At 34.8% G+C, this 12,853-nt stretch overlaps 1 protein-coding gene and 1 pseudogene across 1 annotated transcript; one reads left to right on the top strand and one right to left on the bottom strand.

Moving 5' to 3' along the window:
* The first annotated feature begins 2,034 nt into the window (after positions 1-2,034).
* On the top strand, positions 2,035-3,230 carry LOC135200211 (rhodopsin-like; annotated as a pseudogene).
* A 6,346-nt stretch (positions 3,231-9,576) lies between these two features.
* LOC135200208 (rhodopsin-like) lies at positions 9,577-11,972 on the bottom strand. The gene is made up of 2 exons (XM_064228645.1): positions 11,882-11,972; positions 9,577-10,843 (listed from the first exon to the last, which is right to left on the bottom strand). The coding sequence occupies exon 2, from the start codon at positions 10,841-10,843 to the stop codon at positions 9,710-9,712; it is 1,134 nt and encodes a 377-aa protein (XP_064084715.1). The 5' UTR covers positions 11,882-11,972; the 3' UTR covers positions 9,577-9,709.
* Positions 11,973-12,853: the final 881 nt, after the last annotated feature.

The raw sequence follows: 12,853 nt of genomic DNA, 5'->3' as shown, positions 1-12,853 counted from the left end.
ATAGCTCTCATTACAGACTTCCAGTAGAGCAGTCGTGGATTCTAGTTCTCACTTCATGCTCAGAGTAAAATTTACTCTATTTTTCTCTTCGTTCCACGTACCTGGAAACTTCCAGTCACGTGTTCATCTACTTGAAAATCTACCTGTTTGTTAATTGTTATCTGTGTTACGAGGTCCTTACATTCCCCTTGAACCCATATGGTTTAATCCTTTCATTGCTAGTGTGATTAAGAGTAAATATAATTCATTAAGCTAAACCCTTAATGTTTACCTAACTATTACCCAATCTGAAGAACTTCCTCAGTCGTAATTTTGCATATGATTGCCCCACACGATCAAGGTCATTGTCAGACCAATTTCACGTTATTTTCCACAGTTATGCACTCCCAGGTACAACCATTAATATTATATATATATATATATATATATATATATATATATATAGTATATAATATTATATATATATATATATATATATATATATATATAATATATATATATATATATATATATATAATATAGTATATATATATATATATATATATATATATATATCCACTTTCCATCCATTCACTTATGTACAATTTTTCCTTATAACTCCGTAATATTTCATGTTCGAAATACCAATATGGGAAGGTGTTAGCAAATTCTTGGTTTTCTTGAGCTTGTTTACAAATTTTCCGGTTAGGCGATTCGCATACTTCCGCCCAAGATGTATATAAGCTGCTTTGTCCTCCAGAAAGCCAGCAGAGCAAGGCAGCATCTCGAAACAGGAGAGATCTGTCGTTCGTGCAACTGCCTATCTTGTTTTTAACTACATCGTATCTTCTGATAAGGTAAGGAGAAATAAACGGCGAAGAAAAGATAAAGTGAGGCCAGAATTACATTAATTCTTTCTTCTGTACTTCATCATTATTCTTCGTTTTTATTATTTCGTTCGGTATATTTCTCCCGTTGTTATAGCCTGATCCTGCGGCACTGCTACCCTTTCGTTAACCTATAAAGTTTCCCTCCTATTTTACATATAGGGAAACACCATTCGTCTCGTAAATTTTTCTTCACTTCCAGATCTCTTTGCAATAATTGTATTTGTTTCTCTCTGGTATCAGTATTATCATTGCATCATTTTCTTTAATGATGACTAGTAATTCAAACTTCGTTCCCATAACTTATAATGCATGCCGTGTTTTATTTACGAAAATGAAAACTATATTCCACCTTCCTTACAAGTAATCTTTGCTAATCGTATAGCCAAATCCCATCCTATAGTGAGAAATATAGACCTACTAATCACTCGTTGTTTTTTCATTTTAAAATCTTTGATTGTTTAAAACCGAAGAATATAAAATTGCCTTAGATTTACTTGAATGTCCTATTCCGGACATCGGAAGGTTCTCCAAAATTAGAAAATTTTATTTATCGTTTTGTTGCTTTGCTGGTGAACTTCTCTTTGTCATGATCATTTTTTAAGAGATAAACAGTAAACTGATATAAAACTTCACATTCTTTGTGGAAGTCAATTCTTATTTCCTATTTGTGCAAATACTTATTGTAGCGAATATATTTTCTTGTTCACTTGCGAAATCACTTTATTGAAGAAGTCTAACATTTAGGATATACTAAATATCATTTCCTGCGCTTTTAGAGAGATTGTAAATTTTGTCATGCACAAACTAGGGAGGAAGATTGTAATTTGCAGAGCCATCCATTACCTTCTCTGAGAATCTGCCAGACAATCATCTATTCTGAAAACTAGAGGTATGCAATCATTATTCGATACATATAGAGAGTTGTAATTATAGAGCATTTTAAATTCATATACAATTTCTTCACACTATTTTTTATAACTAAAAACAGACTTGATTCTAGTCTCTGCTCAACTTGAAATATTGTGACAATATTTGTAATGTGTGTATAGCTTCATTTTCTTAATTGCAGATGGTTTACTGGATGATCCTTCAAGATGGCAGGTAATGCCCTGCCATCCACGAACCCATATGGGAACTACACTGTATCGACACGGTGCCTCACATCCTCTCCATTTAGTGGATGTCCACTTGGTACCAGTTTCCTCCTATGAACCCTCTGTGTATTAAATTTGATTGCTGTATGGATGGTTGTTATGAGCCTCCTCGCTCTTGGCGGCAACTTCGTTGTTATCTGGGTCTTCATGAACACCAAGTCTCTCAGGACTCCCGCTAACATGTATGTTGTGAATTTGGCTTTCTCAGACTTTGGTATGATGTTAACCATGTGCCCACCAATTTTGGTTAACTGCTATTACCAGACTTGGGCTTTCAGTGATATGGCTTGCCAAATTTATGGTCTACTAGGGTCAAGTTTTGGAACTATATCTATTTGGACAATGATCTTCATTACTTTGGATCGTTACAATGTCATTGTGAAGGGTCTCTCTGCAAAACCTTTGACCCCTAAAGGTGCTTTGGCGAGGATTGCCTTTGTATGGGGACAAACATTTTTCTGGGGTCTTCTTCCTCTGTTTGGCTTCTGTAGATACGTTCCTGAGGGTAACATGACAGCTTGTGGCACTGATTATCTCTCAGAAGAGTTCTGGAGTAATTTATACTTGTATTTATATGCCTTTGATTGCTACATGTTCCCTCTCCTCTTACTCATCTATTGTTATTCAGTCATCATGAAAGCTGTCGTCAATCACGAGAAACAGATGCGTGAACAGGCCAAGAAGATGGGAGTGAAGTCCCTGAGAAATGACCCAGAGGCCAAGAAGACTTCATGTGAGTGCCGTCTCGCAAAGGTCGCCCTTACAACTGTGGCCCTATGGTTTATTGCGTGGACTCCCTATTTCCTCATCAATATGGCAGGTCTCTTATACAAGCCTATGGTTACTCCTTTGTTTTCAATTTGGGGTTCTGTCTTTGCCAAGGCCAATGCTGTGTACAACCCTATTATCTACGCTATCAGCCATCCTAAATACAGAGCTGCTATGGAAAAGAAGTTACCTTGCCTCTCATGTGCTACTGAGAGAGATGGAGATGGCAGTTCTACCGGTGATGCGGCAACGGTTGTATCAGCTGATGAAAAGGCAACGGTTGCATCAGCTGATGAAAAGGCTTGAGCATTTTGAGCCTCCTTTCTTATATATGGCAAGAACATGAGAACCAAAATGATGGCAAAGACCGACTTCAATATTAAACATATTTTTTTTACCATTCTGTATCCTGAATAAATCCTTCGCACTTATAAAAATATCAGACTGTTTCCATTTTTCCTATCTTGCTTGGACCCTGAAGTATGAGTGTATATGAAAAGGAAAAGGCAAAATAACAATGAATTCTGCAAAAATAGTAAGGCAAGTAGAAGATTAATGTGTAATGCAGACAACAAAAAGGTTCTATTCATAAACTCCGGAGTTTTCTAAAAAAAAAAAAAAAAAAAAAAAAAAAAAAAAAAAAAAAAAAAAAAAAAAAAAAAAAAAAAAAAAAAAAAAAAAAAAAAAAAAAAACAGTAAGTAAATAAATAAATAAGCTCAGCCGAAAGTGGGTCATACGGAACCCTGAATAATTCTGCTATTAGTCCCTTTTTCTATAACTTTTCCTTAATCAAAGTCACTGTTGCCTTTTTTCATAAAGATTCATAATTTATAATAACTAATTTTAAAGATGGGATCATACATTTAATAATATATTAGCATTAGAATATTGTTCTCGCTGTACTGTAATATGAAATATCTTCACGAACTGAAAATAAGGACTATGAAAATCTTTATACTACTTTTTAATAATAATTGTTTGTTTGTTTCAGCATCGTATGCACAAAACTATTAGCGATATCTACATGCATCTCGCATTAAATTTTAGATGTTACTTTTTATTTCCAATTCAGTTTCAAGAAGCATATTCGATCTATAACTTTTTAATTACACAAAAATAAGTAATATACATACATACACACACACACACACACTCACATATATATATAAGTCATATCACATTTCCTTGATTCATATACATATATCGAGCTACAATGTCCTTTAATATCTAATTCGCTCTACCTCGGAATTAATATATTTTCATATATGCTTAACCGAAGGGGAATTTTTTTTCTCGATAATAGGACTTGCCTGGACCCGGGCAGCGAACCCATGGAGCCTTTCAAATCCAGGAATGTCAGTGAAAGCTTTTTACCTACTACACCACCGCAACAGGCTAAAAGTTCATGTCGCCTCTCACCCTCAAATACCTTTCGCGCTCAGGTAATTCGTTGGTTTGGAGACAACATCAACCCACCACGACCACGGTAGCGTTGTAGTGCTTTTGACAGCACGTGGCCAATCTATAAGTCATATCACATTTCCGCGATTCATATACATATATCGAGCTGCAATGTCCTTTAATATCTAATTCGCTCACCTCGGAATTATATATTTTCATATAGCTTAACCAAAGGGGAATTTTTTTTCTCGATAATAGACTTGCCTGGACCGGGCGCGAAACCATGGAGCCCTTTCAAATCCAGGAATATCAGTGAAGCTTTACCTACTCACCACCGCAACAGCTAAAAGTTCATGTCGCCTCTCACCCTCAATACTTTTTCGCGCTCAGGTATTTCGTTTGGTTTGGAGACAACATCAACCCACCTCGACCACAGTAGCGTTGTAGTGCTTTTGACCGCACATGGCCAATCTATAAGTCATATCACATTTCCGTGATTCATATACATATATCGAGCTACAATTTCCTTTAACATCTAATTCGCTCTACCTCGGAATTAATATATTTTCATATATGCTTAACCGAAGGGGAATTTTTTTCTCGATTTTAGACTTGCCTGGGCCCGGGCGCGAACCCATGGAGTCTTTCAAATCCAGGAACGTCAGTGAAGCATTTACCTACTACACCACCGCAACAGGCTAAAAGTTCATGTCGCCTCTCACCCTCAAATACCTTTCGTGCTCAGGTAATTCATTGGTTTGGAGACAACATCAGCCCACCTCGACCCCGGTAGCGTTGTAATGCTTTTGACAGCACGTGGCCAATCTATAAGTCATATCACATTTCTATGATTCATATGCATATATCGAGCTACAATGTCCTTTAATATCTATATATATATCATCTTTATGAAATGATAGCAATGTGAGCGCTGATGGGTCAGGGAGATGGGCAAAATGTAATGATATGTTAGGCCTTAGTTGCCTGCCTGGGAAAAACCACAAGTACCTAGTGCTTAGGCTCCAACGCCTTTTATGACCCAGGTTCAGTTCCGTAGTTTGCGCGTGTCTGTGTGTGTGTCTGTGTGTGTACGTATATATGGGAATGAACACAGAAATAAATTGCAGACTCACTACTGGATCGAACCCTTGTCTTTCGTATGAAGGTCCAGGGCATTAGCAATTCGGATGTAAAGGTAAATAAAATAATTGGAACCCAAGTACTACATAACTAAGGTTTTTTTGCGGGGGAGACGACTAAGGCCTAACATATCAGCTAATTTCAGCCAACTCCTCGACCAATCCACGTTCGAATTGCTAAGATTAGATTCGATGTACCCTTTTCACTAAGATATGATGGAAATGAACACGTGGAAACGTGTTTCACAGAATAAAATGTCAGACTTGCCATGGTACTGAACCCTGATCTTTCGAGTGAGATTCCAGTTCATTAGGAATTTGGACATAAAGATTATGAAAGGATTTGGAGCCTAAGTACTACACACCCGAGGTTTTTCCTTGCATTCGGTCCCGTGGTGATTCAGAAATTTATTTCTGTGAATTCATTGCCATTATAGCTCTCAGTGAAAATGGTAAGTCGAGTAAAATGTTGGCAATTCGAGTGGTGATGGGTTCAGGAAGTTGTTTAAAATTAGCTGGTATGTTATAGGTCTTAGTCGCCTGCCTGGGAAATAACCTCAGGTATGTAGTACTTAGGTTCCAACTCATTTTGTGACCTTTGTGTCCAAATTGCTAGTGGCCTGGATTTTCACTCAAAAGATGGGGTTCGGTCCCCTGGTTAGTCAGAGATTTATTTCTGTGAAACAATTTTCCAACTGTTCATTTCTAGTATATCTCACAGTGAAAGGAGTAAATTGAATGAAATGTTGGCAATTCGAGTGCTATTGGGTTGGGGAGTTGGTTAAAATTTGCTAGCATAATACCTTGTCTACACTTTTATATAGAGCCTTCCATTTATCCTGGAATTGACATGCCTTTAATAAGGAAATTCCATTTTTACACGAGTTTTTCGCCAACAACTTTTTTTCCATCTAACTTATTTTTTCAGTATTTGCGGAGAATTTTAAACAACTATTTCATGCCAAAGCACAAAATTTCAACCGTTCCCAAACTTCAAATCTATGCCAGTGTTCCATTTTTGCATGATAAAAGTTTTAACCAAAAGCTTTCTCAGTTTATTTCAAGATATTATGGATCAATCAAAATTAATCTCATTCCAAAGAATCCTCTGAAGATTGGATCTTTATTCAATACTAAAGACCGTTTAGACGACCTAATGACGTCTGAGATGATATATAAGTACGATTGTCCTCGCTGTTCTCGAGGAACTTACGTGGGCTGCACCCAAAGATTTCTCAAGGTACGCGCCGACTCTCACAGAGGCGTTAGCTATCGAACGGGCAATAAACTGAGTAATCCCGAATTTTCGAATATAAGACAGCATGCCACAAAATGTGGTAGCAACATTGAATACAATCAATTTAAAATCATAACAAGGGCCACTTCCGAGATAGCACTATCTATTCTAGAATCGCTAATTGTCAAACAGACAGTACTCGCCCTTCTCCTTTCTAAATAGGTTGGTACCTCCTGCATTGATGAATCTAGTCCTGATGTAAATTTGGTTTTAAACAGATTTTTGTATAATTTGTTTATTTTTATGATCTACAACATTTATTCTTTTATTTACAGCCTGGAAAATGAGACTTGTTGTATTGAAACATCTGCACCAATATTTATCAGCCTATTTCCACTGACCTCTGACCTTAATATATCTATATAGATTATATATATATATATATATATATATATAGATATATATATGATAAAGAAGATCAAGGCAGGAACACGAAGAAGAGATTCACATTATGCTTTAATCCTACGTTTCGTGAAAACATCGCCACATCTTCAGGGATTTTTCTATGATTTAAAGTATAATATGTTAACATAAAATAAGAGCTGATCACAAGATCCAATGGTTGAAAAGTAAAATCAGTTTAATTGTAAAATTACAACTCTCATACTTAAAATACATGCAGACTTGATTAAAACAGACCAGAAGTACCAAACAACTTACAAATGACGAGAACATTTAAAAATTTCAGCTAAATTACACAAACATAAAAGTAATAACAAATATCACAAAAAGTAAAAGTCATATATTCACAAAACCACAGCCCAAAACAGCTCAACACTTAACCAACCTTTCAGCATCAAAGATAAAAACACACTAAAAGTAAACAACGTCAAGAGGGCCAAGTAATGACAGAATAATTAGGCTAAAAACAATGGGACAGCGGAAGAATGGTTGTTTAAAGTTGGAACTCGTAGTTTGATGTTCAGAGTTTCCAAAATCAACAGTTCGTTGGGTTCCCTTGTTTGGCCAATAATTTTTAAATCTTCGTATTTGACTGAAACTTTACATTTAATAGTATGCTTCCTTATTTAAGATGTTTCAGGGTTAAATAATTTACACCCAGTTCTGTAACTAACGCCCCGATGGGAATCGGCTCTGACCCTGAGAAGACGCCGGGTAGATCCCACATAGATATTTTGGAGCCGTAAATCTAAAACTTATTCCTAAGATTCCCAAGACCATTGGCTCGCTCTTCAAGTTTAAAGATCGTCTCTCCCCTTTGATGACGTCGGGTGTCTTTTATGAATACACTTGTCCCAGATGTAACTTGGGAAAATATGTGGGATCTACCCGGCGTCTTCTCAGGGTCAGGGCTGATTCCCATCGGGGCGTTAGTTAAATGTAAAGTTACAGTCAAATACGAAGATTTTAAAATTATTGGCCAAACAAGGGAACCCAACGAACTTGTGCCTCCTGACGTTGTTTACTTTTAGTGTGTTTTTATCTTTGATGCTGAAAGGTTGGTTAAGTGTTGAGCTGTTTTTGGCTGTGGTTTTGTAAATATATGACTTTTACTTTTTGTGATATTTGTTATTACTTTTATGTTTGTGTAATTTTGCTGAAATTTTTAAATGTTCTCGTCATTTGTAAGTTGTTTGGTACTTCTGGTCTGTTTTAATCAAGTGTGCATGTAATTAAAGTATGAGAATTGTAATTTTACAATTAAACTGATTTTACTTTTCAACTATTGGATCTTGTGATCAGCTCTTATTTTATGTTAACATATTATACTTTATTTTCTAGATGTGGCGATGTTGTCACAAAACGTAGGATTGAAGCATAATGTGAATCTCTTCGTGTTCCTGCCCTTCATCTTCTTTATCATGTGAATAAACACCCTGTATGTCTGACCTGTGTTGTATATATATATATAATATATAAATATATTATATATATGATATATAATATATATATATATATATATTATATATATATATAGATATATATGAAATATAGCTATGCGTGTGCATACGTATACATATTACTATTTTTGTGTAATTAAAGAGGTATAGATCGATTATGCTTCTTGAAATAATATATATATGTATGTGTATATATATATATGTATAAATATATTATATATATATATATATATATATATATATGCGTGTGTATACATATATATTCTATTTGTGTAATTAACAAAAAAAAAGTTATAGATCGATATGCTTCTATATATATATATATATATATATATCTATATATATATAATATATTATATATATATATATATATCTATATGCGTGTGTCTACTTATATATATTACTATTTTTGTGTAATTAAAAAGAGGTATAGATCAAATATGCTTCTATATATATATATTATATATATATATATATATATATATATATATATATATATATATAAATATATATATATATATATATATATATTATATATATATATATATATATGCGTGTATACGTATATATATTACTATTTTGTGTAATTAAAAGAGTTATAGATCGAATATACTTCTTGAAATAATATATATATATATATATAATATATATATATATATATATATATATATATATATAATATATATATACATATTTACATATAGCTATATATATGCGTGTGTATACGTATATATATTACTATTTTGTGTAATTAAAAGAGGTATAGATTGAATATGCTTCTTGAAACTGAATTGGAAATAAAAAGTAACATCTAAAATTTAATGCGAGATGCATGTAGATATTGCTAATAGTTTTGTACGTAACGATGTAAGTATGCATATACCGAAAAAACCAAGTAATTGTTTTTTTTCTTTTTTTCAGAAAACTGCGGAAGTTTATTGTTAAAACCTTCGGTGTCAAAATTACACATTGATCTTCTACTGCCTTATTATTCTTGCAGAATTTATTGTTATTTTGCCTTTTCCTTTCCATATACACTCATACTTCAGGGTCCGAGCAAGATAGGAAAAATGGAAACCATCCGATATTTTTATAAGTGCGAAGGATTTATTCAGGATACAGAATGATAAAAAAAATATATTTAGTATTGAAGTCAGTCTTTGCCATCATTTTGGTTTTCGTGTTCCCGCCATATATAAGACAGGAGGCTCAAAATGCTCAAGCCTTTTCATCAGCTGATGCAACCGTTGCCGCATCACCGGTAGAACTGCCATCTCCATCTCTCTCAGTAGCACATGAGAGGCAAGGTAACTTCTTTTCCATAGCAGCTCTGTATTTAGGATGGCTGATAGCGTAGATAATAGGGTTGTACACAGCATTGGCCTTGGCGAAGACAGAACCCCAAATTGAAAACAAAGGAGTAACCATAGGCTTGTATAAGAGACCTGCCATATTGATGAGGAAGTAGGGAGTCCACGCAATAAACCATAGGGCTACAGTTGTAAGGGCGACCTTTGCGAGACGGCACTCACATGAAGTCTTCTTGGCCTCTGGGTCATTTCTCAGGGACTTCACTCCCATCTTCTTGGCCTGTTCACGCATCTGTTTCTCGTGATTGACGACAGCTTTCATGATGACTGAATAACAATAGATGAGTAAGAGGAGAGGGAACATGTAGCAATCAAAGGCATATAAATACAAGTATAAATTACTCCAGAACTCTTCTGAGAGATAATCAGTGCCACAAGCTGTCATGTTACCCTCAGGAACGTATCTACAGAAGCCAAACAGAGGAAGAAGACCCCAGAAAAATGTTTGTCCCCATACAAAGGCAATCCTCGCCAAAGCACCTTTAGGGGTCAAAGGTTTTGCAGAGAGACCCTTCACAATGACATTGTAACGATCCAAAGTAATGAAGATCATTGTCCAAATAGATATAGTTCCAAAACTTGACCCTAGTAGACCATAAATTTGGCAAGCCATATCACTGAAAGCCCAAGTCTGGTAATAGCAGTTAACCAAAATTGGTGGGCACATGGTTAACATCATACCAAAGTCTGAGAAAGCCAAATTCACAACATACATGTTAGCGGGAGTCCTGAGAGACTTGGTGTTCATGAAGACCCAGATAACAACGAAGTTGCCGCCAAGAGCGAGGAGGCTCATAACAACCATCCATACAGCAATCAAATTATACCACAGAGGGTTCATAGGAGGAAACTGGTACCAGTGGACATCCACTAAATGGAGGAGATGTTGAGGCACCGTGTCGACTACAGTGTAGTTCCCATATGGGTTCGTGGATGGCAGGGCATTACCTGCCATCTTTGAAGGATCATCCCAGTAACCCATCTGCAATTAAGAAAATGAAGCTATACACATCATTACAAATATTGTTCACAATATTTCAAGTTGAGCACAGACTAAAATCAAAACTGTTTTTAGTTATAAAAGATAGTGAAGAATGTAGATGAATTGAAGATAGCCTATAATTACAACTCTCGAGATGTATCGAATAATGATTGCATACCTCTAGTTTTCACAATAGATGATTGTCTGGTAGATTCTCAGATAAAGTAACTAATAGCTCTGCAAATTACAATCTTCATATGGCAAAATTTTTAACCTTTCCAAAAGTGCAGGAAATGATATTTAGTATATCCTAAATGTTAGATTTCTTCAACATAGTGATGTCGCAAGTGAGCAAGAAAATGTATTTCGTTACAATAATTATTTGCACAAATAGGAGATAGAAAAAATTACTTCTACAAAGAAGAGGAAGTTTAATATCACTTTACTGTCTATCTCTTAAAAAATGGTTATGACAAAGAGTAGTTCACCCAACAGAAGCAACAAAACGATAATTAAAATTTGAAAATTATGGAGAACCTTACGAGGTCCGGAATAGGACATTCAAGTAAACCTAAGGCAATTTTGTATTCTTCAGTTTTAAAAAACCAAAAATTTTTAAATGAAAAACAACGAGTGATTAGTAAGTCTATATTTCTCATTACAGGATGGGATTTGGCTAAACTATTAGCAAAGATTACTTGTAAGGAAGGTGGAATATAGTTTTCATTGTCGTAAATAAAACGAAATTTGAATTTCTAGTCATCATTAAAGAAAATGAAGAAATGATCGTATTGATACCAGAGAGAAACAAATAAAATTATTGCAAAGAGATCTGGAAGTGAAGAAAATTAACGACAGGAAAGGTGTTTCCAATTATGTAAAATAGGAGGGAAACCTTATAGGTTAACAAAGGGTAGCAGTGCCGTTGGATTAGGCTATAAGAACGGGAGAAATATACCGAACAAAATAATAAAATGAAGAAACAATGATGAAGTACGGAAGAAAGAATCTTTTCTTCGTCGTTTATTTCTTCCTTACCTTATCAAGAAGATACGATGTAGTTAAAAAAACAAGATAGGCAGTTGCACGAACGACAGATCTCTCCTGTTCGAGATGCTGCCTTGCTCTGGTGGCTTTCTGGAGGACAAAGCAGCTTATATACATCTTGGGCGGAAGTATGCGAATCGCCTAACCGGAAAATTTGTAAACAAGCTCAAGACAACCAAGAATGTGCTAAAATCTTCCCATATTTGTATTTCGTACATGAAATATTACATTGTAAGGAAAAATTGCACATAAATGTATGTATAGGAAGTGGATTAATAGCATTAATTACATGTTTGTAGTTCACACACGCATATATATATATATATATATAATATATATATATAAATATATTATATATTCCCTTATACATAATAATATATATATATATATATATATCTAGATAATATATATAATTATTAATATATATATATATATATATATATTTGTGTGTGTGTGTGTGTGTAATATTAATGATTGTACCTCGGAGTACATAACTGTTGAAAATAACGTGAAATTGGTCTGACAATGACTTTGACATTGTGGGGCAATCATAACCAAAACTACAACTGAGGAAGTTCTTCACATTGGGTAATAGTTAGGTAAACATTAAAGGTTTAGCTTAATGAATTATATTTACTCCTAATCACACTAACAATGAAAGTATTAAACCAAATGGGTTCTTGGGGCATTTAAGACCTCGTAACGCAATTAACAAACAGGTAGATTTTCAAGTAGATGAACACGTTACTGTAAGCTTCCCGGCACGTGGAACGTAGATAAAAATAGGGTGTATTTTCCCCGGAGCACACGAAGTGATAATCCAGAATCCACAGCCGCCACAAGTCTGTAATCAGTCATTGGGAGTTAAACAAATTGCGTAAAGGCTCGTCCACACTAGGAAACATTGTTTGCAAACAAAGTTTCCAAACAATGTTCCATGTCCAGAACTCAGTTGTCGTCAGG

This window comes from Macrobrachium nipponense, chromosome 26, assembly GCF_015104395.2.
Source record: "Macrobrachium nipponense isolate FS-2020 chromosome 26, ASM1510439v2, whole genome shotgun sequence".
Taxonomy (NCBI): Eukaryota; Metazoa; Arthropoda; class Malacostraca; order Decapoda; family Palaemonidae; genus Macrobrachium; species Macrobrachium nipponense.
Note: the sequence above shows the minus strand (reverse complement) of the source record. Positions and strands in the feature narration are given on the sequence as shown.

Excerpts from the sequence above, each read along its gene's own strand:
- LOC135200208 (XM_064228645.1), bottom strand. The coding sequence starts at position 10,843 with ATGGGTTACTGGGATGATCCTTCAAAGATGGCAGGTAATGCCCTGCCA.